We start from the raw sequence: 24,818 nt of genomic DNA, 5'->3' as shown, positions 1-24,818 counted from the left end.
AGCTATAGCTGGCTGGCAGCTGCTGCAGCTCACACTTAGCTCTGAGTTGATCAGTTCAGATTCCTGGGAAATAAGGCTGTCATGCCATCGCTTTCCTTCGTGTCCGTCTGTGTGTGATTGTAGGTAGCCATACTACAGCTTTCAGACTCCTCATCACTGGGAATCTATCCTGGAGCAGAAGGGACCGAATGCTTTAGTGCAGCCCATTTTGCTGCTCCCAGCTGGGTTCAACAGCGGCTGCCAAATGTGGTTCTGACTATGAAGGGGTGTTGGCAGGCAGGAGATGTCACCCTGTGCTTACTTCCAGGCTACAGTAACATGAAATCATCTGCACCTGAATGCATAACCATGCCTTTGGGTTGTAACCCAGCCCCCCCGAGACCAAGCCAACAGTGAGAGCTGAGTAACTTTAACAGTTAATTGTAATGCTATTGTGGTCTGAGCAGAACAAAACACAAATAATCAGGCTTAAAATAAACAAAAAAAACCCAAAAGCAACATAGTGTTATTTTAGAATAACAGCACATGTAGCTGAACTAATACTCCTGACGAGCAAGGACATGGATTTCTCGCAGGGCATCCTGCAGTCCTGTAGGGAAGAAGTGACCTTATTTGCATTTTTCTTGTTGAATTGCTGTTGGGATTTCTGCAGCACAGCAAGAGAAAATTCCTCCAGGAGAACATGGAAATATCACAGCACTAACGCAATACCCTTCCACTAGGTTCCTTTTCCTCAGCCATCCTTTGCCCCTTGCACAGACACCCAGCACTAAACAACACGTCTGCTGCAACTCTCATCCTTTTTCTTACAATATACTGTGAAAGCAGCAGGTCATAGTACACTACATAATGCCCATGAACTAAACATTAAAGCTCATTTAAATTTTCCTCTGTATTTCAAAAGCATCAAAGTTGCTCCTTCCCCCATTTCCAGAACAATCTGTGAACAATTTTCAAAACAATCGACATGCTCCTGCCCTAACTTCCCAGCTTTTCTAAAAGCAGAAGGATCTGCCCTCGCCTTGTACTTGCATATTTAAGTGCTCCTTTCTAAGGTCAGCATTTTGAAGTCTGTGATTTCAGACGCTTCTATCAGGAGCATTTTCAATTCTAATCATGTTCTCCAAATTGCTCAGACTCTTTCCCAGCATGATGTCCTGTTCCAATTTTATAGTTAGATAATTAAATTCAGAGCACAGGAGCATTCAGCTCCTCGGCAGCATTGCATAGATGCAGATGTAGCACACACTGCTGTGCAACTTGCTTGACAGCTTCTCTCTCTTTAATGGCAGCTAATACAGAATCACAGAATTGTCTGAGTTGGAAAAGACCTTGAAGATCATCCAGTCCAACCATTAACGCAACATTGACAGTTCCCAACTCCACCAGATCCCTCAGCGCTGGGTCAACCTGACTCTTCAACCCCTCCAGGGATGGGGACTCCCCCCTGCCCTGGGCAGCCCATTCCAACGCCCAACAGCCCCTTCTGCAAAGAAATCCTTCCTCAGAGCCAGCCTGACCCTGCCCTGGGCAGCTTGAGGCCATTCCCTCTTGTCCTATCGCTTGTTACTTGGCTCAAGAGACTCATCCCCAGCTCTCTGCACCCTCCTTTCAGGTAGCTGTAGAGGGCGATGAGGTCTCCCCTCAGCCTCCTCTTCTGCAGACTGAACCCCCCAGTTCCCCCAGCCGCTCCCCAGCAGACCTGTGCTCCAGACCCTGCCCCAGCCCCGTTGCCCTTCTCTGGCCACGCTCGAGCCATTCAATGGCCTTTTTGGGGTGAGGGGCCCAAACCTGAACCCAGTCACTGAGGGGCGGCCTCACCAGTGCCGAGTCCAGGGGCTCAGATCCCTTCCCTGGCCCTGCTGACACAAGCCACGATGCCATCGGCCTCCTTGGCCCCCTGGGCACACTGCTGGCTCCTCTTCAGCCAGCTGGCAATCAACAACCCCAGGTCCTTCTCCGAGAACAATTTTCTGGTAGAAATGTATCATCTGTATGTTTAGTATGAGGCCGCTGTCTCACCAGCCCATGGGATTCAGCCTGGGATGGTGCCCTCCTCAGAGACAGCTTAGAAAACAGTGACTTCAGGTGCTGCAGTTCATACCCCAAAGTAGCAGCAGAAATGTACCTGAGGAATGTTTATTATAAAATCCAGGCTTTTTGCTAGGGCTGCTCAGAGGCCCTGGTCTGCCATCTTCCTACAGGAGTACTAAAGCAGCAGGATGCCAGGCAGGGCTATAAACTGTCACCATTTAAGTGTTCTGCATTATGTATGCACATCCTGACTAAATTATAGAAATGGCCGTATGGATTAATTACACACATCACAAGTGTGATATAAACTTTAAATATCAAAATACTGTATTTTTATATATAATTACATGAAACATTTAGAACTACTTTCACAGAAAATAACACGTTGCTTTTGTCCAATGAAAGACTGAAAAATTCTGAATTTAATGTATAATATAACCTTTATTCTTTTTCCTCTAAACTCTTGGAAACTTACATAACAATCGTGCTTTAATTATGACACCATTTATAGACATTTAAAATGCATCTTAATTTATAAATATTTTACATTTGGTCCATAGAACAGGTTGCAATTTACTAAATAATACTGTACTCTTTTAAACAGGCTCTGTATATATTTTTGAATATGTATATATTACATATATATTTTTATATAGAGATAGATTTGCTTGGTGTTCAGATATTTCCTTATTGCAAAAAGCATATATGATCATACAATAATCTTTTTTTCAGGGCAAGTACTACAAAAAAGATACAGCTATTCACAGTTTACACACAGTAGTTCTACAACACTATTTTGTGCTATATGATACGTTTGTACAGCTTTTTGCTAAAGAGCAGGTCTGTCAAACATCTGTCATAATTGTTTACAATCAAACATTAAATACTGCATTTCTCTTAGAACAACATGGGACTTGATTACATTAAACAATAAAGAGAAAGTTGGAGTTTTTTTCCTTAGTCTAATGAAATTCACAATTATAATGTGTATGTATCATGTATAATGTTTGTGTAGGATGTAGGGGTTTCCTCTAAATCCCAAAGACTTACAGGACTTTTGCATTTCAGCTATAGCTGTTTAGGATGCAGCTTAGATCTCATAATATTTTACAGTTGATCTATGTATGAAACAGTTTAGAATCTACCAAACATACTCTGAGATTTTATGATGTAGTTTGAAATACATGTGTATTATATATATATTATTTCTACAATAATGTGCTTGACATTCTGAGAATAATACCTTATTGCAAGAACATGTTTGTCACCTTCAGACAAAAACAACGAAAAACCCAACATTCACAGTTAACATGTTTTTCACGTAGTAGTTCTACATAAATTGTGCTATCTAACATTGTACGTTGCACAAAAATTTGCTGAAAAGCATGTTTCATTGCACAGTTCTGTCACAGTCATTTACAATCGAACATCAACTGCTGCATTTTCCATAATCCTTTGTCATATAGCTGCCAAACGAGAAATACCATACAGGGCTAACCACTGCATTTTCCACACAGGGAAAAACTTCCATGAGCTGAACGGGCTTTCTAGCCACACGGCAGATGCAGACTCAGCCCAGAGTAGAGATTCTTATCGAAATAGCTTTCCCTCAAGCCTTCATCACCACAAATAATATGTAAATAAAAGTAAAACTGTTTTCAAAGTGCTAACAATCCATATTTTGTAATTTGCTTATTAGAAACTGTTAAAGTCCTTTAACAGATTAAAAAGAACAGTTGTGCATTAGACCCTACATTAGAACTACAAGGATAAGCTTCAGTCTTTAAGCCATTGTTTTGGTTTCTATTTTGGTGGCAATGCAGTAATAGTAGAATAATAACAGCATAATAAAAGCTCAAATACTCTGAGCCTGAACTGCAAATACTTTGTATTTCTTTTACTCCTGTGAATCTTTAAGAGCTCTTGGATGTTACTTCTCATTTTGCTAAAAAAGTTAGAAGTCATATTTTTGCCTCTAACATCTGTGATTCATGCTGTATTGATTCAGAGATACGTTCTTTCTCTAAGAAATAGTATATGTATTTTCAAAGAAATTTATGCTCTTATTTGAAAGTTATCCTGAAAGGCTAAGTACAGATAGCATTTACAGCCATTTTATGCTGTATTGCCACAAATAGCCATGTAACTTCATTTGCACTAGGAATGTTTATAAAGGCTGTGCCTACTGTTATTTGAAAGAAATCTCTTCCCCCTCAAATGGCCTCGACTAGAACAAATTTAAAGGGCAGAATTTTTTTTCACTTGTTTACAAAATGCTTCATTCTTTTGTACAAAACAATTCCAAACTTAATTTTACTCCTGCAAAGTCAAAAATAACAGTCTTGGGATTCAGTGGTAAGAAATATTGATAAACTACTAAAAATCAGCAGCACAAAACTTCAAATAGTCGTGCTAAAAGGTAGATTAAAAAGGTCTTGGCACACCAATTTACAAATTCCAAGATATGCAACTATTATTGTGAAAGGATAAAAACATTAACAGTCTGTGGATTGCCAGAGAACACAAAACACTGTCAACATCTGAGCTTACGCAATGGTTGGATCATACCCATGGCGATTCCCTTAGAGTGGAGATGACCTTTTTTCTTTTTTTCTTTTTTTTCTTTTTTTTTTTTTTTGCCACTAGAGGTAGGTAATTATATTCTCAGACATAAATTTGTGGTCATATTCAACCATATTTTTTGTTTTTCTGGAGTAGTATTGGTACTTTCACAATAGAGTTTAGATGTAGGCTTCTTTGTTTGCAGAGTTGCTCTGTTGGGCCTGGTCTGGCCCGTTTTCAGGATGAGTGATGTCTTCACTTGGCTGAATCATTACTTGGATGCGCTGTTTAAAGAACAATAAGTGTGAGGCAGTCAAAAACTTGTTTCTAAGCTTTTTTTTTTAAAGGCAATGCTAAACACTTCTGTCAAGGCATTAGAGCTAAAATTAAGAATTCTGTTTATCAAAAAGACAGCAAGTCACATATACTAAAACCAGTTTCAGCTGAGTTCTGAACAGGACAGTAGGAGTTAAAAGACCACATAGAAAATGGTAGATGCCACAAGGCATTAACAATGGAGCATGCCTAGGGAAAAGAAATGAGAAGAGACTGCAGCGTGGGGCAGGTAAGGAGTGACTGCTGCAAGCCCACAGGTCGAGTAGAGAGGCTGCAAGGTTGCAGTGGGCAGCAGGGACTCAAGGCTGGACCTCAGACATGATGGTGACCTCCCCAGGGAGCAGAAGAGACTGCAGAGTATTGGCTGCAGCTTCTGGGAGTCACTACCTCCAAGGATACAACAGCTACAGTAGACTTGTATTTAAGATTGTTTTATTTCTGCTCTGTCTTTTCTAGTCCTTTTGTGTTCTCCACTCATGAAGTTTATCTGCCTAGCTCACATTCTATCGAGAGCCCAGTTTTGATCGTCAAAGCCTGTGAGGGGTGTAGGCTCCTCCTATTATCTAATGATCATTTGTCAATGCTTTCAAAAATGAGACCTTAATGCACAGCAAGACTGGGATGAGGAACTTTTACTGTGGTTTTATACTTAGAAGATACATACTCTGCCCAAGAAGCAGTTATATTTTAGAGCAACAATTCTCCATTTGAACATAAATGTTTTCGTAAGACCAGGGGAAACATATTCAAAATATAGGAGCTAAGAAGAAGCCGGGGGCGGGGAGGGGGGGGAACCCAGCAATATTTTTTGTAGACTTCTTTGAAGCATCACCGAGTCTTTTAAAATTTGCTGAAGACAAATATTTCAATCAAGATCTGAGCAATTCATGAGACAGTACTTGTCAATGCTGCTTAAGATCATTTGTCCCTTTGGAAAGATTCAGCTGATTTTAGAATATTCCAGAAATTCTGACAAATTAATTTTGACAATCTTTGGTTCCCACAGTCATAGAGGATACAGATGCATGTTTCAGTACTTGTGGCTGAAGAAGTCTGTTATGCACAGAATGTGATTATCGGCAGGAGAGGGAAAACTGAGGGTGCACCCAGATTAAAAAAGTATGGCAATTGTACATGATTACTAAACAGTGTACTGGTCAATAGCCTTATTAACATTTCCTACTCCTTTAGCAGCATTTATCTGAGGACCTTAAAAATGGATTAAACCATACAACACCTCTCTGACATGGGAAGTGTGATTTTCTTTTAACAATTGGAATAAGGAATCAGGGAGAGGATAAGAGCACAGTACAATGAGAAAAGGGCCTCTAATGTTCTTTATGAAGTAACTCTTTACCAAAATCCCTTAAATAAAGGCTAAAGGGAAGGGCAGCACGATCATAAAATGTGATCCCAAGATTTTACCTGTACTTTCTCTCAGCTGCGGCAGAACAAGGCAGCTGTTGTAACTCAGAATGGGTGTAATGCAGAACAGGAGCTCAAACCTTTGTTCACATTGCAGGGAGATGCTAAATAGGGTCACTGTGAGCAGACTCGTGGAAACCAAGAGTTATGTGGGTTTAGTCCCAAGAGTTCGATTCCAATTCCTTAGAGCATCACCTGCCTTGATACATGACGTTATGTCTTGTGTTAATAGGACAAACTTACATATTTTGTAAACTGCTGTTTTGTTTTCTAGGTGTAAGGAGCTGCGATGCAAAGTGTCTGAAACTGTCAAAGCCCAGAGATAAGAACCACATTTAATGCAGTGAATTATGTTTAACAACAGATGGCAGAGACACTGTCTTGTCTTTGATCTGTTTGGTACTTGGTTTTATTTTTTTCCAGCTTGATGGAAAATAACTGGGCTAAGCAGGTGAGGCCACAGGAAATATATAGCAGAAAATAACTGCCCAGCAATCTTTTATCAGTGTGCACAGGTCTCTCAAGATGAAGTCATGTGGTCGGGAAAAAGAGAGACTTACCTGTTTTAAGGAGCCTTTCAGGGTTAGGAACATATATGCCATATAGCCTGGTATCAGCACCATAGAAGACAAAGCCATGAACCAGCCAACCCCTTGGCCCCATTTTGGGAAAACGTAACTTCCCATTGTGAGTGGAGTCATTTGGACAGCACTGAAGATAAATACTCCCTGCAAAATACAGCAAAAAAAGAAGGTTTGGATGAGATTTCCAGAGTGTTCCGTGTTCAAGAGCTTTTTTGGATTGACTTGGACCTCAAGCCTGCTTTTACATCCAGGCAGGGAGAAAAGGGTTCCTTTGGTCCCCAGTGATGGCTGCTGGGCACTGGCTTGTAGAGGGGGCCTGCAGGTCAGTCTTCCAGATGAAGGTTGCAGAAAACAGGCAAATATCAGCCCACTGCACTGACTAACTCCCTGCTAGCTCAATCCCTGGTGTGGGAATGTGAAAATAATTAACCTGTAAATCTGAAATTGTGAAGTTGTTTGTTTGTTTCCACTAACTTTCTTATTTGAATAATAGTATCAGTACAGCTCTCCTGTACTGGTCAGCAGCAGAATCCTAGAGGCTCTGAATAAGAAACAATCTTTAAAGCCTGGCTCTGCACTGACCTCTCTAATATCACCACCTAAGAGTGCTTGGCCCAGAGGCTTTGATCCTCAGAACAAACTTGTAATGAAAAATTAGGGCAGTCAGAATGGAACCTGCAGTTCAGTAAGTGGCTACTGGATTTGTCTGTATAACAGATCTTTTCCTATGAAATTCAAAAACCACTTTGAATTTTTCAATAACAAGAGATGAGGAGATAGTTTTCCCAAGAAGCTTCTTACCAAAATTAAATCTTAATGTTTCAAGTTAACACTGTATTTCACATACATAACCTGCATCTCAGATTATCCAGGTATGGTGGTACAGGGAATCCACTGGTACTAGTAGAGTCCTCAGATAACCTGCATAAAATCAGAGGGAAGGGGGCTATTGGGAAAGGTGGGGGTCCTGAGGAATAATACCTGCATACACATACACACTGTACCATCGATCAGCAGGACTTGTGGGTTGCTTTTGTTGTGTTTTCAAACAGATGACCTGCCAACATGGTATTTTTTCCTTTAAGTTCCCAAAGAAGACTCTTATCCTGGCCTGTTTCAAATGTCTAAAACAACCTGCATCAGGGAAGCTTGCTAAACTGAAGCTGCAAAAAGGAAGCTCATTCTGATCCCAGGTTCAGGCCTTGTGCAGAACATACTCCCAGAGGGGAGAATGCAGAGAGGCAGATCTTATTAGGACATCATCTCCACCTCTGAACTTGCACCAGACAAGTTCTGTTGAAGACTTTACTAGATAGGAGAAGTCTGGTAAGTTTTACATACAATGTTGGTGATTTTCCTGCTACACCAGTAAAATAAACAAAAATGCATTTTTGCACCTTCCTGAACACTTATTTTCAGAAAAAATGAAAGCCTTCTTCATCTGGGTAGAGATTAATCAAGGAACCCTCAGTATAAACACATTTCTGTGCCCCTCTTTAATGCTCTTTGTTTGCTTTTGTGTGACTATCTGTATGGGATTATGAGAGAAATATCAGCAAGTGAGAAGTGTTGTGTCATGTGTAACAGTGTCTACTTGATAACAGCTTTTTATATTGCATCTGTGTTGACTACATTATGTGTAGTAAATTTACATTTCTTTGCTTATTATTTCAAAAAAGTACTGTATGGGCTTAACTGGATAAAGTTTAGAATCAGGAAAAGACTGTACTATGGTTTCCAGAAAAAACAGTAGCAATGTAATATAAACTGGGTAATACAGGCTACAGAATCCCAAGAGAGAACATCAGTTTACAGTCCTAGTCTATTACCAGAATAGTGCCTGTGAAGGAATTCAGTTTATAAACTATGGACATTTTCGTTTATGTGGAAAATTTAGACTTTAGAGAGATTGCTAAATTTTATCTAAGAACACAAGAAATGGTCAAAATTTATTTCTTACAGTTTTCTATCTCTGCCAGTCAAACTCTTGACTAGTTACCATTTCCAGAGGACTAACACAAATCCTGAAATCGAGCAGGGCTTCTTTTCTTAGGGCACAGGCTTCCTCTAATGACACTGGGTTTTGCTTATTGCCTCAATGGGATTGTTCAAATCCTTAAAAAAGGAATGAGGTCAGAGTTAATATGAACCTGCAGGGGTGGCAATGACAACACTGTAGTACGTAGGCCACCTCATTTACATCCTTTGAATCATATAATAAAAGTTTGTTCCTTACTGCCACAATGATAGGAGTGAAAAATGACCAGCAGAGTTTCCACCAGATGCAGGGTCTGTATCCCACCATCTCTTGGATGTTGTCATAAAATCTATTAACACCTAAATATAGAAATAAGAAACAGCATAGAAATATATCAGATAATTGATTCAATTGAAAGCTCAGTGGTTTTGAGAGATGCTGTCATAAACAATGAGGTATATTTGGAAGCTCTATACAGACCCCAACATTCCTTTCACCTATCTGAATGAGAAAGAATTGTGCAAACTCAGACACACCAAGAATCATTTGTTCTTATTCTTCTGCATCATGATTAATTAGCAATGAGCAAACCTATTCCCATGCAAAGGCTGAGGAAGTCTGAACATCTGAAGGTCAGATGCAACGAATGCTCTTGGTTAATTTCAACCCTAATTCTTGGTAGAACAAGAGATTTCAAATGATATTTTACAAATTTTTTTTTCTTTTTTTAAATAAACCCATCCTAGCATTAACCAACTTCACTCTGTGTGGATATATGCATACCATATACATGCAGAACTGCAAATGAAATCAAGAGTAGCCCTTCTGCTGCTGCCATCTACCAGCACTCCATCATCTTCTAAAAGGTACATCGATCATATTCTTCATAACTTTGATTTCTTAATTATTTAACTGGTGTATTTTTCCATTCACATTTTCTGGATTCTTATGCAGTATGTCTCCCCTTTAAAATGCTGTTCCACACACTTAAGCCCATTAAGACAGCAGAAAGACTCCAGCTATCTAGCTCTGAATCAGTTTCGTAATATAAACTGAAGTGCCTTAATAATGATGGGAGTAGGACCTTGAACTAACTAACACAGAACTAAAGTCAAATGCACAAATACTCTGGCAATAATATGAAACATATTCATTAATCTTTAAACCTAGAGTTTGCCAGTCCAGTTCTCTGGGTATTTTAGGGCAATTATGCAAGATACAACTGACCAAGGAGCCTGGTTCTCACTGGAAGATCCTAGAGTGAGTCATTTCTGGAAAGGAAACATTACAAAGTCCAAAAGACCCAAGTCATTATGTTGAGAACAGCAGTACCTAATACCTCCAAAGATCCAGGCTTTCCAAGGAAGGGGGATGATAAAAAAAAAAAAAAAAAAAAAAAAAAAAAAAAAAAAAAAAAAGAGGGAGATGTCACCTATTTAGTATTGCTGAAACACTTAGCATCTGATGACTGCCAGGCTTAGACATAGGGTGTTTGTTCTAAAGAGCCAACAAGCTAACTTTGAAGACCTCAGTGGAATTATATGCATATAAAACAAGGGCGATTTCTGTTCCACCCTCAGCATGTGCACACACAAGAGAACAAATCAGTAGATGAAGTATCCTGATGATATGTACAGCTCATGGAATAAATAAAAACATATTGTTTACCATAGCACCAGGATATCGAGATGCACTCAAAGAATACAAGAAACAAGAGACTCATTCCACTGGCAGAGTAGTAGTCAAAAAGCTTAAACACATAGATTCCACCCTAAAACATATAAGAAGGAAGCGTTAAAATACATAGTAAGGACTCCAAGATCAAGAAAGATTAAAATGCAAGCTACAAACTAACAGTGGCAAATAGGTTAGGGACATACTAATGTAAATTAATTAAAATTAACAGGTTGAAGTTTTCTAATGCTTGAGGTCAATACTGACAAAAATTAAATTACTGCTAGAATTCAATTAACTGGTTTAATTTCACTTTACCCCTTTTTGTTCAATAATTCCATCATTTTCCTCAAATAGTCTGCAATCTAGTAGATCACGGGAAGGAATGGAGAGTGTCCCTAGCTATCACTTCTTGGACTAAGACAGACTGCAGAGATGTGTATTTTCTTGTCAGCTGAACCATGAAGTAGGACAAACTGCATCCATGGACTACAGGCATTTTATTTACACTTAGAAGTTAACGTCTGTTGCCTGAAGTCTTTAGATAGCGTTGATAATAGATGCCTGCCACTTCAATGGTCTGCAATGATTCCTGGTTGGAGCAGGGGAAGAGAGAAATAAAACAGATACTGTATGGCAGACATAAGATCACTTTCTTCTACAGAACATACCTGAGTAATATTGGACAGCCCTATCAGATAGGAAACAATGCATACAGCAGCAATGAAGATTTCTCTTCGATTGCGCAGTAACTTCGGAAACTCATCCACCAAAGCTGTTATGAATCCTTCCACAGTGCAGAACTGCAAGTAAAGTTAGAAATAAAATACAGTGCAATGCACTACAACAGCAGGATTACATTTAGGGGAGGAGTTTTCAATAGTGCCCATCACTGGCCTAAGGCTGCATCCATTAAATGATAAATGAGAACTCACTTGACTTCAGTGGAAGCAGTGCTTCTGAATATCCTTGTTTCTGTCTAAAAAGATCTGTGCAAAAAGATTTCCAGCTAGAAAAACACTCAAAGTTCCAAAGCATGAACTACAGCATGCAATTTATGAATATAAAGTGCTCATTCTTGTTATAGAAGATATACCTACAGTTGAAGGCTTTGACCCCTCAATCCTTCAAAAACTTACACTGCTCCTTCCTGTGATTTACTCACATACACGAAAGCCAACAAACACAAAAAGTCTAATCAGATTAGTGCTTCATGGTGAAGGTTAAAGACACAAGATTGATTCTTGTATGTAATAAATCAGATACTTTTTCTATCCCCAGGAAAGATTTTTGCTGAGGATGTGGTTCTCCAAATTGAAAGCAGAGCCATACATCAGATTTTTTTTCTGTATGTATATATTCAAAAATAACATTATTATAATGATGGCTGAAATAGTGAAAAATGGAACATATGTAAAGTTTTATTAATTTCCAGCAGTGCAATCAGAATTTAACCAATAGTTACAGCTCCTATAAATTACAGCATATGAAATGTTTCTGATAGACAGAAAATTAAGAAAGCGTGACAGCCTGTAGATATATATTCTTTTTAATAATTTTAGACTACCTTCCTCAGCTGTTAGTTGCCTAGAGACAAGTTCTTTCAAGAATATTTTTGACCCAATTAATTTCACAGTAGTTTCCTCCCCGATTGAGCAATAGGTTTTAATGCCAAGCCTGAAGCTTATTGAAAAACAAAAAAATGGAAAACAAATTGTCATCTTCCCTCCATGATGCAGGATAAAACGCCCTCTTGGTCTTTTTGTATTTTGGTTCACAAGCTGAAGTCAGCTTGGATTTATAGAAAATGATGGTTTCTCTACTGAAAGACTATTACAGTATTAAGCTAGTAATTCCCATATTCCCTTATGTGCTACGAAGACTGTGCTAATAACTGTAAGGTGCTGGCTTGACAACTGCAACTGATAGCATGTAGATTTAACATATCTGCCTATGACCAGTCGCATACAAATGACCAAACATTTCAGCAGGCAGAAGGCACTTCCCTAACAAAGTCCTCAACATATGTTTTGTAAAATAAGACAGAGTGATCTTAGTGTTTACAATGTAGTTTCTATCTGTATTAAAATTATTACTGATTAATGAATGCTTTTGTTGGACATAGTCCCTTCTTGCATGTAAAGTGCTTTTTCTTGTTCTGTGTGCTTCTTTGTTCATTTTGCAATAAACATTTTTTTAAATGATTGCATGACTTAATTATTTCATTAATTATTCAATCTAGGCAGTAACCCAAGAGAATGTTTTATTTGGATTTGCAGAACCTCTAGGGTGTGCCTCCCCATTCATTTCCAGTTGTTGGATACCATCTATAACTCTTAGCTAAGGCCTGAACCATGAAGTCTTGATCCTTACAACTGGGAAGTGATTTTAGAACACACTAAGACCCAGGATGTCCTCAATAATGAGCCTACTGCCTCCTGAATTTGCTCCTGACATTTGTATGCTTGAAATGAAATGTGCACTGCATCTTTTTGCTCTGCGTGCTAAGTTCTGAAGTTGACTTTCAGAAATATTTGTGGCATCTAAATACCCCAGTGTCTCCTATGTTGATGAACATTGCAAAGGTATTTTTAATACTGTGATTGAATGGTTAAGATTTCAAAGAAAGTTCCTATTATCTGCAGAATAAATTTTCTGCATGTTTTGTATATGCTTCCAACAGTTCATTAAAAAGTGAAAGTGTCTTAGTATCATCTTTTTACTGTTCCAGGCTCCCTGAACCTCTTAGTCTTCCCTCTCCTTAGTATCTCCTATTATTTATCTGATTATTCCAGAAACCATTCTGCACCACTAACAGCTGGCAGTGCAGCATGAACAGAGAGGCCAACCTTGCAGCATACAGTTGCATAAGTTATCTTCATTATTAATTATTACACCAGTTTTACCTGACTGTCAATTCCCAGCATAAGCAACATGGAGAAGAACAGTATTGCCCACAAAGGAGAAATTGGTAACTGTGTCACTGCTTCTGGATAAGCTAGAAATGCCAGTCCAGGGCCTGGTAGGAGAAACAGGAGAGAGAAGGTCAATGTGGTTGATTGGGTGTTGTGATTATTTCCTCCTGTTGATGCACAGGCTTTAGATATATTTGAATGACTGAGCCATAGAGGCAGCATCTGACCAGGGATTTCAGCTTAATCAGTGCTCACTGACCGAGAAGTCAGTGCACAAGGCCTGCTTTTAAAATGAACCAACCAAAACTAAACAGAAAAAAATCCCCAAACCCCTAATACCAAGCAAGCAAGCAAACAAAATACTAGATGCAGTTCAGAAACTGCTCCTAATAGACACCTTTGTATAGCAAAGACAGGAATATTATTGGCTAGGATTACATCTTCAGGTACTGATTGATCAGCTTTCTCCCCCTCTCAAGTAGTTATTGATAGCTGTAATCTTCTGCTTTGCACCAGGTAGTTCAGAAAAGAAACAAAGACAGCTCAGAAGTGGAGAAGACGTTTTTCCAGCATTTATTGCATTCCCATTTGCTATTCCATTCCCTTAATTATCTTAAAATACACATTTTAATAAATTCAGTAGTTGTGAACAGGCAAACCTTTTCATTTGTATTCCTACTAGCTGCTGATGGGAGGCATAGTGTTTGAAGGAGAATATAAATTCTTATTAAATAATAAGATCTTTTTGTTGTCATAGAATAGCTGGAAGACAGCTGATGTCAGGTTAAGAGGGAAACCTGTAGCAAACTAAATAACCACAGAAATAAAATTAGTGAGCTTCACCTAGAGGGGGGGTATCTGATATTTCAGTTTTCATTAAAAGTAAATGTGCCTGGGAGAACTGGTTGGACATATGGAACTTTCAATCCAGTGAAGCAAGGGGTGGCATTGGACGCCTGAATTGTCAAAGTAAATGCAATGCAGATTTTGAAACAATTATTTGCTAGCAATAGCAGATATGATTGGAATGCCTTCCAAATGGCAGTAGTAAAAGCAAAATAAACTCAAGATAAATATGGTACTAATTTTACTCTTACACATTCCACCAAAATGCAGCTACAGCTTTTAATAATATTGTTTGTTTTACAAAGCTGTATAAGAGATTGCAAAGCAACATGTCGCATGGTGCTAAAATAAAGCACTAGTTTCTGAGCTTGCTAGGAGAAATAGAAACCTTAATTAAAGGGTCAAATTTCCAGATATCCTTTGCAATTAGTAGCCACAGGACATCATGGGCATCTTTCGGAAGTCTATTATCTTAGGTACCTTAAAATTCATTTAGAAGCTTAATATGATATAAAAATATTGTTCTGTTTGAAGACATAGTCTCTATATAGTTATATCTGTATCAAATATATAAATCCAAGAAGCCTGTTTCACACACCACTGACTTTCCAGAGCAATTTTTGACAACAGCCTATGCCATCATAATTATTTTCCTAATTTCTTTGTATGTGTGGCTTATCAAAGATTAATTTTAGGGCTTAAATTCTCTACCTTTCAAACTAAGGAAATATTTCATCAATGGACATATTTGCTAGTATAGCAAGACATACTTTGTCCACCAGTGACTTCCAACCAAGCTTTCAGTTATCAGATCCGCCCCTGTGGCCAGAACTGCTAAATGAGTATCTGGTACACCAGCTGCGTTAGGGCAACCATCTGCTCTGCTACTTTAAGCTTTTTCATCTGGAAGACAGACAAGGAGCTGCAAAGAATAGCAGAATTTTTCCACAGACATCTTACTGCCCTAAGTAAAATGACTTTCATAATAAAGGGTCCCATAAAACTGGCTGATGGCTGTAGGTCTGAACAGGTAAGAAATGGAGCTGTCTCAAAAAGGGCTTAACCTCAAGAAACAGTAAAAGGAACTTAAAAACCTAACTGAATTTGAGAATATAGGCTCCAAAAACACAGTGACCATCATTCCTCCTTTCAGTTTGCTTTCAACAATTTCAGTAGCAAGAGGCTCATAATCTGATGTCACAGCTAAGCACTGAAGCAGTTAACTGTGCTGCCATCTCTTGTAAATGCATCCCCTGCAAGTAGTATTCATCAGTATTCACTGCGTCAGCCCAAGAGGAGTCTCTGGCTGCCCACTCTCCACACCAAAGGTTTGAGAGCACTAGGCAGGCAGGCAGACAGTCTGCTCCACATGAAATGATTTTGCTGGCACTGCCTTGAGAGGTTTGAAACAGTGTTCTCCCTTCTGCAAGCAGTAAGGGCGACTGAAATGACAGGGAGCTGAGGAACGTTTTGAGGGAGGGATTTTGAACAATTATGAACCAGTTGGATACAACATGCAAACAAAAATGTAACTGATGCCACTGAACAACTGAGAGAAAAATATATATTGGATACCTGATGCTGCAACATCTGCAATAGGCCTCTTTGTGACATTAGCCATGAATCCAACAATGGAGAAGATAACAAAGCCAGCAAACATGCTTGTGCATGAGTTTATGCAGCACACTATGATGGAGTCCCTGAAATAGAAGTAAAGTGCTTGAAGCAGTCGGTAAACCAGTGCTACTGTTCATCAGTATAGTACCCTTTTTTATTGTGATTTAATGATTTAGGATTTCACAGTTTAGGTTCCATTTCATGCTGGACAAGTCATACTCCCTCTCCCATTCATGTAAATGCACACATCTCAAAATGCACACAAAACATTTAATAGTCAGATCTGAGACTGCACTTTATATCAATGATATAGTACACAGAAAGACAGAATCCAGCTCCAGCTGAGACAGGAAAATGCCATTGTAATATGTGCAGGCATCTCCTTACCTGTAAACATTATTGTGGAAAGGGTTGTAACTTCCAAGGGCAATCAGTGAACCAAGACCCAAACCATAGGAGAAGAAAATCTGTGTGGCAGCATCCAGCCAAACCTGATTGCAGGAAATAATTTTTTAAAAAATCTGTTTCTGCACTTGAGGAGCAGGTCATATGTCTGAAAGGTGAACAGTTAGTAGTGAAACTTTTGTTTACAAGGACTGAATATTTACCTCAGAGTCTGAAAGCTTACTGAAGTTGGGAGTTATATAGAATAAAATGCCTTCTTTTGCTCCAGGCAGTGTTACACCACGGAAGAACAAGATAAGCAGCATAACATAGGGATAAGTAGCAGAGAAATATACCACCTGATGTGAAAAAACAAGACATTGTAAGTGTGGAAGGAAAAATGATCTTTGCTTGTTAACACTTCAGAAAATATTAGCTCCCTAAAAATTCTGTAGCAGCAACTGAGGCTGACTTTTAAAAGTAAGCATTTATCAATGGAAAGGCTTGGTGTGGAAAGGGCAGCGCCTACTGCAGAATTCCCTAAACACCATGTCGTCTACAAGGCAGGTGGCTGTTGCCGATTTTCCTGAAGGTGGCATCAGATGTTTTTGCATGAGGGGCTCATGCTTTTGGGTTTTTTTGTATTCAACATGGGGAGCTCCCAAAAGCACAAGGTTCATGGCACCAGTACCCTGCTTGTAGAAAAACATGTTAGTTTTTCTCCACCTCTCAGACAGCTGCTCTTGTATTTTTTCACACTGTCTCCTCATCTATGTTTTGATATAGAGGGTCCTTCTCTCTTGGTTTTTCAAAAGCCCTATAGAAAAGACACTACGAAGTCAAAGAGACAAAATCAGCCGTCTTTTTGCCACCTTCCTCGCAGATAGAAGAAATAAAATGGTGTGGTCTGACCTCAACTAGGCTGCGATCAACATGCAGCTTGAAGTGGGTCACAGCAACAACCATCTTGTCAAAAGTTAACAATTCATTCTTTCTATATGAAAAATTCCTAGTCCTCTACACCAAACCTGAGGTCTTAAGACCCAAGCCTTCAGTTGCCACCAGGCCTCATGGCTGTGGCTTTTCATTGCCCTAAGATTTCTTCCAGTCATTTCGGGGAGAGGGAAAGGTGTATGTCCATGTCAGATGCTGTTTGCTTTCATTCCTGGAGAAAGGTCCATCAACAATATAATTTCCTTTAATTCACTAGTAAATTCCATGTTGCACTCAGAAGCCAGTCAGACTCCAAGAAGCACAGCACACAAGCATGCTTGTGGCAGGAACCACCTACAGCTCTCATTCAGCATAAGGAAAGGAGGGAGTAGCTCTTATATGCAACACAGCTTCAACACTTACTTACATATCTAAGTCCAGCAAGAGCTGTGCAGTAAGTGCCACTTCTCACTGAAGCCAAACCACTGCATCCTCACTCTACTGCTATCCAAACTAGCTAGAATATTCATCCCAGGAACAAACAGACATTTTTTTAGTCAATTTTATACCTGGCAAAGCCAAGAAGTCTGTGAGTGAACATACCATCTAAGACTGTGGTCAGACCTAGCTACAGAGGAGCCAGCTCTTTCAAAAACATGGTGCTGTAGCAATTCAAGAAAGATAGAAATTAAATACTTCACAGAGCTATTCCAGCAAAACTGTCCCCAGTGCTCTTACCTCAAGAATTTTCAGAATATTTGAGTAAAATGGGCATTTTTAATTGAAAGGTATTTACAGTGCTTTTTAATCTTACCTTTCCAGTCCAGCCTACCCCCTTCCAGATACAAAAATACACCAGAATCCAGGCAATTGCTAGAGTAATTGCTAGCGGCCATCGTATTTGCCCTGGTTTTTCCAATCCATCAGTCATTTGGTGCATGTTGCGTCTAGAATAAGCCAACAGAATGGTATATTTGACAACTAATTCAGAAGATTGTATATGAATGATAACAAGCTGATCCTTGCATATGCACAGGAATGATATAGAGGAAAATTATCAGCTTACTCCCAGAATTCAACCACGGCACTTGTCATGTTGGTGGTGTTTGCTAAGGTATAATTGGAGAAGCAGCGGTCAGTGTTCCATGGGTTCTCACAGTGTTTCCAAGGAAGAGTCTATTTAAGAAAGAGAGAGAGAAAAAAATCTAAACAGTCAAACACTTTTTAAGTAAGCGTTACCTCAGGTATCTCTCTCTCTACTAGAAATGACAGTTAAGTGGAGAACTAATATACTTTGAGTTCTGCAGTGCACTGATCTCCCTGGGGTGCATGTCTGCCACATAAGTTATTTAACTTCATATCAATTTTGTGAATCAGATGTGAAAATATTTCTTTCTTTCTTTAATATATCAGCCCAAATTCTCTGGATATGCCTCTCAGCATGTGAGAGCACACTGAGTGCACTACAAGAACTAAGGGCAGCAGCAGGGACCTCCTGGAGGTCCTGTTACCTTTTGTTGCACTAGGGATAGTAAAGGTGTGATGGTTATTGACCAGAGATTTTAATTTTCCCCTCAGATCAGGGGACAATTAGAAAAATGTAAATTTTCTATTTTCTGCATGCATTTGCTACATGTCCATTATGCTGTTATCTTTCAGAAGTTCTGAGAAGCAGAACCTGTTTCCACATGATGTCCATTAGAATTACTCTCATTTAGATACAACTTAGATATTCTTCTGCTGGCAAATGTTGGAAACTCCTCTCAGAATATGTTGTATTAGGGTACTGCATGTTATAAATACAAGGATAAGAGGCTTCAAGGGAATTAGAAGTCAATGTTCATCTAATATGGGCCAGTGCACCACTTCGACCGTGACTGACCTTTCACATCAATAACAGATCTGAGGATAAGAAAAAAAAGAAACGATCATGTCACTCTCAGACAGTAATTAATGCAAATTTGGTCAATGGACAATTTTCTAAAGCTGAGAATAGGCAAGCATGAACAAAATTTGTAGAAGAGACAATAACTGAATAATAATGCATTAATTATGGAGACTTGTGTAAGAATGCTTCCTCAGATGGCCAAAACCCACAAATCAGACAAGACCTACTCAGCTGATGAATCATCCTTGAGGGGGAAAAAAAAGGCAGTTAAAAATAAAAGTTAAAAGGAAAGAAAATAAACCAAAAAATAACAAGAATGAACAGAAGTTCAGAGCTTCCATTCCATCACAGACTTTCCATTCCATGGGGATTTCTTTAATAAACACCTCCACCATTAAACCACGTTGCAATAATACTATTTCCCAAAAATCTAACATTTGTGTGGCTGCTATTGACCAAAAAAAAAAAAAAATCAGTGACACATTAGAATTTTTCTGAGGTGAGTTACTGCCCTAGAAGCTTGAAGGTAAAGGGGTACAAGTACTCTTGTTACCATCGCCAGGACAAGGAGTCCAAAGCTTGACCATGACTTAGAGATGCCTGGCAGGTAAGCAGAGAAGCAAGGAAGCATGCTTGCTATTAAAGGGCAGAGACTGATAATAAGTGAAACTAAAAGGGTAGAGATGAAAGACCTGTGGCTCTGAAGATTAAGATAAGGACATTTAAACAAATCAGTAAGAGAGAAGCCTGTGGCTAATAATAACCTATTATTACATTTCTCAACTGGTATTCTTGGAATGGAATATTTTCCTCACAGTTTTCTATTCTACATTTCTTGTGTAGAAAAAGAAATTAAAAAGGAGGGATTGTTACAAAATAGTTTTCTGTTAACAAGAAAGGGCTTATCTTCCTGATTTCTATGCATTTTGTGTTAACCTCACACCTTTACAGTAAGACAGATTAATCAGCTTATCTATATATCACTTTGCTTTACATCCAACAAACAATTCCACACCTTCCCCACTGCCCCCCACTTACGGTGGTAAAGGAATTATACAGGTAGTATATGGCCCATGAAATAATCACAATGTAGTAAATATTTAGCCAAAAGGAAAGGACTGCAGCAGCTAGTCCCACACCTGTAAAGAAGAAAAGAAGAAACAAAAGAAGGCAACTTTTAGTAATGTTTGTACAAGTGTCAGCTGAAGAGTTCAGAAGGATAAATACAACATATGGGGCAGATGCCATTTAGGGAATTTTGTAGAACTCAAGTTAAATTTTTAGAAATACCATTATAAAATGGTCACTAATTTGAGTGATAGTTTGGTCATCTATAAGTTTAATTACCATATCCAATTCTCTGTGTGTTGTAGTAAGCAGTCACATCTGCTGCTGCTTAGATTTTACAGGTATTTTTTACTTCTAGGGAAAAGAGCTAAATCAGCTCATCCTGTGAGATGGCAGTCCCACAGAAACTTCTGGCAGATGCATGCAAGTTGAGTATGAATTATAAGACCAGCTGTCCATTTAATACACTGATCCAAGTGCTTGATGCTTAGTATAATGCTATTATGTCATCTCAGACTACAGAAATGTCAGGGGTTCCACAATGAGAATGACTTGTCTTCTACCCTACGTGGAGAATTCAGTGGTATTTTAAAATATTCAGGCTGGTGACAGCTACCACATGACACTAAACAGGAGCAAGTGCTGAAAATAATCAGTATAATGAAAAGCAGGTTCTATAGCACAGAATCACAGAATCATTCAGGTTGGAAAAGACCTTGGGATCATCAAGTCCAACCATCAGCCCTATTCTACAAAGCTCTCCCCTACACCATATTCCCCAACATCTATCCAAACGATGATACCTTGCATTTTGTTCCCTACCAACACCAGTAACTCCAGCAAAGTTAGGATACTTATTTGTGAGAAACATTTTCCTCTCCCTGGGTTTTCCCAGTACAAAGTTTCCTAGAACAAAATCCACTGTAAACAAACTTTTAGCTCACCCTGTGCTAACTGTCCATCCTACTGTGTGAAGTAGTTTATAAATCAATGTGTAACTTTTTCCTCTTCTGGCCCAGGAGCCAAATCAAGAGCTCTTAACTGTCAAAAGATTTAAGACTAGAGGGTGAAAAGCACAGTTTGTGAGGTTTGTAGGTCTGTGCAGAATCTAGACTAAAATCTTGAGGTTCTAGAAAAGAGAAATCTTGAATTAGCTAAAATCGAAGTGCGGAGTGAGCTTGTCTTATGCAATTCAATATGAAATTGCCATCTTCAAAGTGTCTGGCCTTTGAATTTCAATAAAGAACAACAGGAGATACAAAGCTCCGTGACCTTGACTAGAAATAACATTTACCAAATTGCTGTGAACAGAGTTCCATACCTGCTCAGACAAATATTGCTAGATTTAAAATGCTATTTTGAACAGTCTTTATATGTTCCTAACAAAGCAAAACAAAACAAAAAAATCAATGTTTTTCAAGTTCAAAAATAAGTTTGTTGAGATTCTAATGTCTAACTCTTGCTATTTTTAATGGGGAATGATTAATATTCTAGTGTGTTTCAAAATTGTTGTTTACACCTCAGAAAGTTAGGGTTTTCTGTAGAAAATAATGGTTTTAGTAAAAATATGAAGGCATAAAGAAACATTCTTGCCCTGTCATTTTGTGCAACTTTTGCAACTTGGAAACAAAGGGAAAATAACTCAAATTCATACTATACCTTTGAACATTGGAGCAAGCTTCCATACTCCGAGGCCTCCTATAGATGTATACTGACCAAGGGAACACTCCAAAAGAAACAGTGGCACTCCAGCAAAAATTAAAGTAAGGAAATAGGGAATCAGGAATGCACCTAAAAAGAAATAAGAAAAGTCTGTTACAGTGGGGGAAAACCACTATTTCCATCCCTATTATATATGAAAAAAACAAACTTTTTTTTTTTTTTTTTTCCTGTTAAGTATAACTTTTCCAAAGAGTTATTGGAAATCACATGTACACTTCTGAACCAGTATATCAAGAAGTGGAAATATGGGGAAAAAATATATCTCTTCACCATTTAAGTATTTTCTGTTTAAGTAAAAAGCTAAAATACAAAAGTCTGTGTTTTTTGTTGCCTTCATCTATCACAGGAGCATGCAGATAGCATAAAGGCTTTAATCAGAACTGGCTGCTTTCCAGCTGAAGTTAGCTTTTTATGCTTAGCTCAGAGTCAATAATTCAAACTGTATGCAATCCTCTCAAAAAGTGAAACCAAAAGAGAGCACTGAAGGGTTGGACGGCAATGTGCTTTGGTTCTGCTCTAATACCTTTTGGTCTTTTAAGAACACCTGTCAACTAGAAGTTAGAATAAACTGCAGAACAGACTTCAAAGCAGAGCACCACACTCTAATTCTCCTGGACAAGTGTAAAGAAAAAAACCTAAACACCCCCCCCCCAAAAAAAAAAAAAACAACCCACAAACAAACCAACAAGCAAAACCAAAGCATACCTATACAGATGTAAAAGCTATGAAAACAAACTTCTGTTTTATTGATAATTTTTATGGTGAGTTCTAACAAATAATATATCAAGGTTGTAAGAACGAAACAGCAAACATACCTCCACCATTCTTGCCACAAAGGTATGGAAATCGCCACACATTCCCTAAGCCAATGGCATAACCTACACAGGACATAAGAAAGTCAAATTTTCCTTTCCAAGTATCCCGGTCTGGAACATCCGTCTTCTTCTTCTGCACTTTTACTACCAAGGTTTTAGGCTTGTCATTGGTGATCGAAGCATCAACTTCCGTGGAGATCTGTCCGTCTGCCACTTTAGTTCCGTTTGTTGCCATGTCTCTGGGTTTGGCGGGAGAGGCTCTGGCAGCAGCCGGACGAGAGATTTCAGCACCAGTCCACGTGGACAGCAGCTTTGCGGTCGCGGGCGCCCAACCAGGCAGTTGGGGCTTGGCAGGTGAAGAGGGACCCCCCAGCCCCCAGCCCCGGGGTGCTGGGCCAGCTAGGACACAGTCCTCTACCAGCTGACGGATCGCCCTGTAAAACACAGCATCACACCATTCGGCGTTGCTTCAGCAGGACTTTAGGCAACTTGAGAACATACAGTGACCAGAGACCTTGCCGCCAAGAGAGCGTCGCAATGCGGTGTCGCACCAAAGAGCTTGGCTCTGCCCTCTGGATTTTTTCTTATTGACTCAGTAGGAAGCTGGGCAAAACTAACATAGTACCCCAACACAATCTCCAAGCCACAGTTATTCATTTTTTTCCCCCCTATAGCTATGAGTCCACAAAACCAAAATAATTCTAAAATGCAGCACCTTAGTGTACGTAGCACATAGCCCAGAAGAGGTATCTCTCTCTCTCTCTCTCTCTCTCTCTCTATATATATATATATATATATATATATGTATGTATGCAAGATGAGTCAGTAATGAGGTTTCTATTTAGTAGTCCACTGTACAGTTTAGATAAAACAGCCCAGAAATTGGGCAATGAAACTATTCCATTTAATCGTTCTGTATTTAAAGAAAGTAAAGGAGAATTCTCACAATTGTAAAGTTCCTTTATTTACAAGAAGTTGTGGCTATCAAGAAATAGCACTTGCTGCCTTTAATAGTGAATTTAAAAAGTTATGAACAGCATGCACTTATCCAACACATTAAAATACTCTAAAATACTCCCAAAGGAATTAAACAATAAACGAGATCAAGCAACAAGACTTAATCCTGGGCAATGGTGTGGAGTTCTACATGTGATTATAGTTAACTGTTAATAAAAGACAAATGTTTCACTAAGGTTAAATTATAAGAATTCTAAGCACTGTAAGACAACATTTTGCAATAATCACCCCTCAGTTTCCTACTGTGGATTGCATTCTTGCACCTTTTCAAAAACCATGACTGGCACTATATAGATTTTCAAAATTTAAATAAAGAAAGGAAAAATCAAAGAAGCAAATATGCATTATGAAAAATGACTTGGGATATTTCAGTCAACTCTAAAGCATGTGTGACTCCTGCAACTTCTACAGTTCTACTTCAGCTGGGGAAAAAAAAAAAAAAAAAGGGGAAAAAAAAAAAAAAAAAAAAAAAAAAGGTGGGCTAGTCTATTGCATGTCTACTGTATGCCCATTCACTATCAATTTATTGTCATGTTCCTCTTAACTTCTTTTATTGTATGCCAGTCACCAGTCCTCAAACCAGAGATTGCAACAAATGAAACACTTGCCAATGTGAAGCTACACTTTACGGCAGTGTTGGCAACAATGGCCATGAGGTCATGCAATGATCAACAATAGTTTTATTTACAGATTTGTGTAAAGGAAGCTTGAGACTATCAGCCATTCACTTCTAATTGTAAATTGTGTTAAAAGAAACATTAAAAAGCATGTCAAGACTGTTATAAACAGTGCTTTTTCTTCACCTTCTCATTTCAGATTGCTGTGTGATTAAAATGCTTATTATAAGCCCACCTCCAACAAGAAATAACAAAAATTTTCAGTTGGAAGTTGAAGAAGAATCAGCTGTAGGTATGTTGGGGTGAGGAGAAAAACAAGGATCATGCTTGTAACCTGTCTCTCTGTTCTGCTTCAAGATGGGACTGAAAGAGGGAAACTCCATTCATGTACTTTCACCTCCTC

At 38.8% G+C, this 24,818-nt stretch overlaps 1 protein-coding gene across 1 annotated transcript; it reads right to left on the bottom strand.

The window, feature by feature from the left end:
* Positions 1-2,455: 2,455 nt before the first annotated feature.
* On the bottom strand, positions 2,456-23,215 carry SLC6A1 (solute carrier family 6 member 1). The gene is made up of 14 exons (XM_026857860.1): positions 22,782-23,215; positions 21,904-22,035; positions 20,215-20,315; positions 18,355-18,464; positions 18,103-18,235; positions 16,580-16,714; positions 16,359-16,462; positions 15,930-16,054; positions 13,500-13,612; positions 11,265-11,396; positions 10,588-10,690; positions 9,178-9,278; positions 6,918-7,085; positions 2,456-4,880 (listed from the first exon to the last, which is right to left on the bottom strand). The coding sequence occupies exons 1-14, from the start codon at positions 23,014-23,016 to the stop codon at positions 4,776-4,778; spliced, it is 1,797 nt and encodes a 598-aa protein (XP_026713661.1). The 5' UTR covers positions 23,017-23,215; the 3' UTR covers positions 2,456-4,775.
* Positions 23,216-24,818: the final 1,603 nt, after the last annotated feature.

Source organism: Athene cunicularia (assembly GCF_003259725.1).
Source record: "Athene cunicularia isolate RWA chromosome 12 unlocalized genomic scaffold, athCun1 chr12_part1, whole genome shotgun sequence".
Taxonomy (NCBI): domain Eukaryota; kingdom Metazoa; phylum Chordata; class Aves; order Strigiformes; family Strigidae; genus Athene; species Athene cunicularia.
Note: the sequence above shows the minus strand (reverse complement) of the source record. Positions and strands in the feature narration are given on the sequence as shown.